Source organism: Dendrobates tinctorius, unplaced genomic scaffold (genome assembly GCF_039654945.1).
Source record: "Dendrobates tinctorius isolate UK_male_01 unplaced genomic scaffold, ASM3965494v1 ptg000039l, whole genome shotgun sequence".
Taxonomy (NCBI): Eukaryota; Metazoa; Chordata; class Amphibia; order Anura; family Dendrobatidae; genus Dendrobates; species Dendrobates tinctorius.
Genome location: NW_027361707.1, coordinates 552,801 through 560,439, shown reverse-complemented (window position 1 = coordinate 560,439; position 7,639 = coordinate 552,801). Strand labels below are relative to the sequence as shown.

The following is a 7,639-nucleotide window of genomic DNA, read 5'->3' as shown; positions in this document are numbered from 1 at the left end:
TCCAAATCTCTTACGTTTTTTTCAACTTTCTTAAGACATCGTCATCATCATCTGCGGACGGCACTAGTGAGGGCGAAGAGCAGGAGCAGCGAAGCCAAGTCCCGGTGGTGATACGGAATGTAAGTATCAAATGATTTGTAATGTTCTTTATTTTTTATCTTCTATTTTTACTCATTTTTTTGTTTCTTTTTTTGTAACTTTTTATTCAATTTAAATTTGATTATTCTAATGAATGTGTTTTGTCTAGGTTCCACAACGGGATGAAGACGTCTACCTGGATAATGAGCAGCTCATCAGCCTGGTCCAGGAGCGTTCGCCGTTGTGGGACAGCCGTGACCGGCTGTACAAGGACAATGTGGTGACCCGGCGGCTATGGAATGAGGTGGCCGCAGCGTTGATGGATGGCTGGGACAGCGCCACAGCATCCTCCAAAAAGGCGTTTAGTGAGTATTTCCCTGCTCTGTATTGTGCCGCAGTGACTGTTGTCCTTGACGGCACTGTTGGGTTTCGTGCTAGGCGTATTCTAGCAGGAAACCCAACAGTGTCATCGGGGTCTACAGTGACTGCTTTGAGTATTGTATTGCTACATTGTGCCGCAGTGACTGTTGTCCTTGACGGCACTGTTGGGTTTCGTGCTAGGCGTATTCTAGCAGGAAACCCAACAGTGTCATCGGTGTCTACAGTGACTGCTTTGAGTATTGTATTGCTACATTGTGCCGCAGTGACTGTTGTCCTTGACGGCACTGTTGGGTTTCGTGCTAGGCGTATTCTAGCAGGAAACCCAACAGTTTCATCGGGGTCTACAGTGACTGCTTTGAGTATTGTATTGCTACATTGTGCCGCAGTGACTGTTGTCCTTGACGGAACTGTTGGGTTTCGTGCTAGGCGTATTCTAGCAGGAAACCCAACATTTTCATCGGGGTCTACAGTGACTGCTTTGAGTATTGTATTGCTACATTGTGCCGCAGTGACTGTTGTCCTTGACGGCACTGTTGGGTTTCGTGCTAGGCGTATTCTAGCAGGAAACCCAACAGTGTCATCGGTGTCTACAGTGACTGCTTTGAGTATTGTATTGCTACATTGTGCCGCAGTGACTGTTGTCCTTGACGGCACTGTTGGGTTTCGTGCTAGGCGTATTCTAGCAGGAAACCCAACATTTTCATCGGGGTCTACAGTGACTGCTTTGAGTATTGTATTGCTACATTGTGCCGCAGTGACTCTTGTCCTTGACGGCACTGTTTTTTTTTATCAACAGTGGACAAAGTCCGAACACGTTGGCGTTCGATCAAGGACCGCTTCAACAGTGATGTTCGTGCTGAGGGCCAGGTTCGCAGTGGATCTGCGTCAAGGACCAGAACTAGATACCGTCACTATCATGCGTTGCAGTTCCTAAGACCGGTCCTTGCCACAAGATCGTAAGTATTATACATTTTGGGTTTTTATTTTTATTAATCTGTGTTTTTCTAATCCACAGCTGATGCTTCTTGTAAAGGCATGGTAGTAATGATTTTCCTTTCTTCCACAGCACCTGGAGCAGCACCCTGCAACCTGGCCCTGGAGCGGTCCTTCCTCGGACGTCCTCTGACCCGTCCCAGCCATCCGACAGCCAGGAAGCACCTTGCAGGTCAACCACACACACAGCTGGTGACCAGGAAGCTGGGCCATCAGGTGTTCCCCTGTCCCAGGTCTCTGCCACTGGTTATGCGGGCACTACCCGCCAGCGGCAGAGGGCCTTGGACAGGAATGTCTTGCCCGAGTTTATGCATTTGAGCGAGACATTTAATTCCAGCCTCAAGTCACTGTCCGACAGAGTTGAAAGCGGTTTTGCCCTCATGGAACGTGGTTTTAACCACTTTGAACACCGCTTCAATTCTGTAGAACAGCGCCTTGACCGTCTGGAGGCCGACCTCAACAGACCAGCACACCATTTTTTTAGTAAGATTGAAAAGGGCATGGCGGAACACCTTAGTCCTGATCAACAGCTGAATGTGCTGCAGGCCTGCAACAATGCTTTCTTGCAGGCTATGCAGCATAATCGGTACGGTCAGCAGTCAGTGGTGTCCTTTCCACCTGTGCCACCATTGACTTGCTTCACCTCACTACCGACTTGTGCTGCATACCACTGCACGGACACCTCTATTCAAAGCCAGGACACCCACCGTTACACCACCACAAGTCTGAGTGCAGCTGGTCACTTCACCGACACCACCATGGCAAGCGCTGCTCCTGTCTGGAGCACCACCGCCAATCCCATGCATGCGTGGAGCTCAGCCACCACTAGGCAAACATGGAACAGCCCTGCCGCTACAACAACATGTAGTAGCCCTGCCACCACCACTCTGCAAACCTGGGCCATCACTGCCGCCACCAGTCCTCCTGCAAGGACGACCACTGACAACGAAGAGCAGCAGCAGCCACCTCAGCAGCAGCAGCCACCTCAGCAGCAGCAGCCACCTCAGCATCAGCCGCCACCTCAGCAGCAGCAGCCACCTCAGCAGCAGCCGCCACCTCAGCAGCAGCAGCAACCACCTCAGCAGCAGCAGCCACCTCAGCAGCAGCCGCCACCTCAGCAGCAGCCGCCACCTCTGCAGCAGCAGCCGCCACCTCAGCAGCAGCAGCCATACCAGCAGACGGGGGACCTACATTCCATATTTGCCCCTACTTCAAGGCGAAATCAATCAAGGCGGGCATTGGGCCAAAGTCGGTCCAGGCACACAAGCCTACGGCGACATGCCTTTACAACTAATGTAACTGAACAGATTTCCTCTCCTACAAGTGTTCCAAGTTTAATTCCCTTAACTGGTCTACCTTCCCCCACAAGTTTTGTTGCCCCTTCCCCTCAAACACCGTCTTCAACTGCAAGTGTTGCATATTCCCTGCACACCCCCAAATTGAAACCATCTGCCCCCAAACGCCGTAAAAAATAATTTTTAGTTTTTTTTTTGTGATAAAAAATAAATTTACATTTGTGGTTCACCATTAATAAGTTTCATTAATGTTGTTTGCGCCGCTCACACACACTGATGGGTAAATACATGTTAAAAACCAACCCAAGGGCTAGTATAGTCATATGTGAAATAACATGGACTAGTATAGTCATTCCAAGGCCTAGTGTAATAACTCTATTTTTACCAAATAGAATCTGGTTTCATGAAAAACAAACTGTTGAAACTTGTCTAAAAAATAAGTTTCTTTCTAGTTTCACCAGTTTGTTTTTTGTGAAACAAGATGCTAGTTGTTAAAAATCGCGTTATTACAGTAGGCCTTGGTATGACTATACTAGGCCGTGGTATTTCACATATTACTATACTACTAGCCCCAAGGCCTACTGTACTCATATTTGAAATACCACGGCCTAGTATAGTCATTCCAAGGCCTAGTGTAATAACTCTAGTTTTACCAAATAGAATCTGGTTTCATGAAAAACAAACTGTTGAAACTTGTCTAAAAAATAAGTTTCTTTCTAGTTTCACCACTTTGTTTTTTGTGAAACAAGATGCTAGTTGTTAAAAATCTAGTTATTACAGTAGGCCTTGGTATGACTATACTAGGCCGTGGTATTTCACATATTACTATACTACTAGCCCCAAGGCCTACTGTACTCATATTTGAAATACCACGGCCTAGTATAGTCATTCCAAGGCCTAGTGTAATAACTCTAGTTTTACCAACTAGAATCTATTTTCAAACTGTTGAAACTTGTCAAGTTTCACAAAAAGATACTAGTTGGCCAAAATCGAGTAGGCCTTGTTATGACTATACTAGGCCGTGGTATTTCACATATTACTATACTACTAGCCCCAAGGCCTACTATACTCATATTTGAAATACCACGGCCTAGTATAGTCATTCCAAGGCCTAGTGTAATAACTTGTAATGGAGCAGATTACATGAGCAGATTACATTCATCCACTCAATGCTGACTTGTATTCCCCATGGACTTTCATTGGGGTTGGGTTTTGAGGGTTGTGTTTTGAGAAAATCACATACTTTGTTTTAAACTAGTTGCACAATTTTCTCTTGAAAAAAAATGGTTTCCTGATTCATGGCCTGCAGCTTTGCTCATTCCAATATATTTCACGCAGACTAGCAATGCTGCATTTTAACTCGTATGTGTATTTACCTGCCCAGGTGTGTGAACATAACAAAATTCAGTTATACATGGGAAGTTTTTTAATTAATTGGAGTTTAAAAAATATAGTGCACTCAGTAATGGTATCAAATAAGGATTTTTATTACCATAAACAACAACATTACACCATTTCATCTTGCCAGTGCACCCGTCCTACATCAGAAATAAAGTAGGCCGCAAATTTGTCCCTCATTTGGCCAACTTCAACGGATGACCTGAGAGTGTGCTGAGTGAATTCAGGCAATGGGTTAGGAGCATCATCGTCCAGTTCAAAGGTCGGGTGCTCTTTAGCCATCACAAAGTTATGTAGAACCACACAGGCCTTCACCACCTCATCGACTGTTTCAAGTTTAAGATTAATGGCCGTGCCCAGAATTCGCCATCTGGAAACAAGAATCCCAAAAGCACACTCGACAGTTCTTCTGGCCCTGGTCAGCCTGTAATTAAAAATTTTTTTGGTGTGGTCCAAGTCCCGGCTGGAGTAGGGTTTCAGTAAGTTTCCGCACATTTGAAAAGCCTCATCGCCAACCATTACAAAGGGCAGTGGCGGAGCTTCGGTGTGAGGAAGAGGCCGTGGCATAGGGAAATTAAATTGGTTGCCATACAACCTCCGGCCCATGTCTGAGTTTTTAAAAGCCTGCGAGTCATTACCACGGCCAAATGCTCCAATGTCCACTGCTACAAACATACATCCGGCATCCGCAATGGCCATGACTACTATTGAAAAGTACTTTTTGTAATTATAGTACTCAGATCCCGTTCTTTGGGGTTTGATGATCCGTATGTGTTTCCCATCAACAGCTCCCAAACAGTTGGGAAAATTGCATACTGTCCAGAATTTGTCAGCAATTTCCATCCACTTTTCAGCGGTGGGCAGGGGCATAAATTCTGGGCAAAGAACATTCCAGAGAGCCCGGCAGGTGTCAGCAACAATTCCAGACAAGGTAGAGATTCCAATACGGTACTGGAAGTGTAGTGAGGATAGGGTTTCTCCAGTCGCCAGGAATCTGTGAACAGACAAAGAAGTAAAATTAATATTTATGTATATTATTTTTAAAAACTATAAAAAAAAATATTAGTACATTCACGAAAACTAATTACCCAAGGTTTTGAATACTAAATTTACAAAAAAAAACATCAGACCACACCCCTTTGTTTTTAAAACATACCATAATGTCACCAGTAGCCGTTCCTCAGGAGGAATCGCACGACGGAGCTGTGTGTCCTGTCTCCGGATGGATTGTTGGACACGAGCAAGCAAATCCATGAAACTTTCGTGGGACATCCGGATATAATCAGTAAATTTCTCCGGGTTTGCACGTAGCTCGCTGTAGAGGGTGTGGTATGCCCCACGGCTCTCCCGGAGTTCAACAATCGGATGTATCCACATACGCCGCCGTCTTCGCTGCCTCTCTCTCTTCCTTTGTTCATGGCAAGCAACTGCATACGCCTGAGCCATCGCGATGTCCAAATCCAAGTTGAAGTGAAAACTCTTCCAGCGCAGATCCATGGTCACGAGAAGAATAACATACCACACCCACAATGAAGTCCCATTGGTCTTGTGTGTTGTTGAATGGTTGTTTTTTCTTTTTTGTGGGGTTTTTCAAAAATCTGTAAAAAAACGCAAACGCACAAAAAACGCATACAAACGCGCAAAAACGCTGCGTTTTTTTCCTGCATGCGCATTAAAATGCTGGAAAAAACGCAGCGTTTGTATGCATTTGTATGCGTTTTTTTAATGCGTTTTTTTGCGGGAAAAACGCGCTGCAAAAAAAAGCAAGTGTGAAACTAGCCTTAGCGTGCGACAGCTGCCAAAAATAAAAACCGCCATAAATAGTAAATCAAACCCCCTGATATCACCCCCTTAGTTAGGGAAAAATAATAAAATTAAAAGAAAATGTATTTATTTCCATTTTCCCATTAGGGTTAGGGCTAGGGTTAGGGTTAGGGCTAGGGTTAGGGCTGAGATTAGGGTTAGGGGTGTGTTGGGGTTAGGGTTCGAGTTATAATTGGGGGGTTTCCACTGTTTGGGCACATCAGGTGCTCTCCAAATGCAACATGACGTCTGATCTCAATTCCAGCCAATTCTGCGTTGAAAAAGTCAAATGGTGCTCCTTCCCTTCCAAGCTCTGCCATGCGCCCAAACAGTGTTTTACCCCCCACATATGGTGCATCAGCCTACTCAGGACAAATTGCAAAAAAACTTTGGGGATCCAATTTCTCCTGTTACCCTTAGGAAAATAAAAAATTGGGGGCAAAAATATCATTTTTGTGGAAAAAAATGATTTTTTTATTTTCACGCCCGGGCGTTATAAACTTCTGTGAAGCACTTGGGGGTTCAAAGTGCTCACCACACATCTAGATAAGTTCCGTGGGGGGGTCTAGTTTCCAAAATGGGGGGAGTTTCAATAGTTTAGGTACATCAGGGGCTCTCCAAACGCACATGACACCCGCAGACCAATCCATCAAAGTCTGCATTCCAAAACGTCACTACTTCCCTTCCGAGCCCCGACGTGTGCCCATAGAGTAGTTTTCTCCCACATATGGGGTGTCAGCGTACTCAGGACAAATTGGACAACAACTTTTGGGGTCCAATTTCTCCTGTTACCCTTGGGAAAATAAAAAAATTGGTGACTAAAAGATCATGTTTGTGGAAAAAATACGATTTTTTTATTTTCACGCCCGGGCGTTTTAAACTTCTGTGAAGCACTGGGGGGTTCAAAGTGCTCACCACACATCTAGATAAGTTCCTTAGGGGGTCTAGTTTCCAAAATCATCAGGGGCTTTCCAATCGCGACATGGTGTCCGATCTCAATTCCAGCCAAAAACGTCAAATGGCGCTGCTTCCCTTCCGAGCTCTGCCATGCACCCAAATAGTCATTTACACCCACATATGGGGTATCAGCGTACTCAGGACAAATTGCACAATAACTTTTAGGGTCCTGTTACCCTTGGAAAAATAAAAATTGGGGGTGAAAAGATCATTTTTGCGGAAAAAATATGATTTTTTAATTGTACCGCTGTACGTTATAAACTGCTGTGAAGCCCTTGGGGGTTCAAAGTTCTCACCACATCTCTAGATAAGTCCCTTGGGGGGGTCTAGTTTCCAAAATGGGGTCACTTGTGGGGGTTTTCCACTGTTTAGGTACATCAGGGGCTCTCCAATCACGACATGGCGTCCGATCTGAATTCCAGCCTATTCTGCATTGAAAAAGTCAAACGGCGCTCCTTCCCTTCTGAGCTCTGCCATGCGCCGAAACAGTGGTTCCCCCCCCACATATCAGGTATCAGCGTACTCAGGACAAATTGCACAATAACTTTTGCAGTCCAATTTCTCCTGTTACCCTTGGTAAAATAAAAAAAATTGAACCTGAAGTATTTTTTTTGTGAAAAAAAGTTAAATGTTCATTTTGTTTTAAATATTCAAAAAATTTCTGTGATGCACCTAAAGGGTTAATAAACTTCTTGAATGTGGTTTTGGGCATCTTGAGGGGTGCAGTTTTTAGA

General features: G+C 44.9%; 1 protein-coding gene across 1 annotated transcript; it reads left to right on the top strand.

Moving 5' to 3' along the window:
• The first annotated feature begins 1,170 nt into the window (after positions 1 to 1,170).
• On the top strand, positions 1,171 to 3,076 carry LOC141088594 (uncharacterized). Its single transcript, XM_073574743.1, has 2 exons — positions 1,171 to 1,415; positions 1,526 to 3,076. The coding sequence occupies exon 2, from the start codon at positions 1,761 to 1,763 to the stop codon at positions 2,925 to 2,927; it is 1,167 nt and encodes a 388-aa protein (XP_073430844.1). The 5' UTR covers positions 1,171 to 1,415; positions 1,526 to 1,760; the 3' UTR covers positions 2,928 to 3,076.
• The last annotated feature ends 4,563 nt before the right edge of the window (positions 3,077 to 7,639 follow it).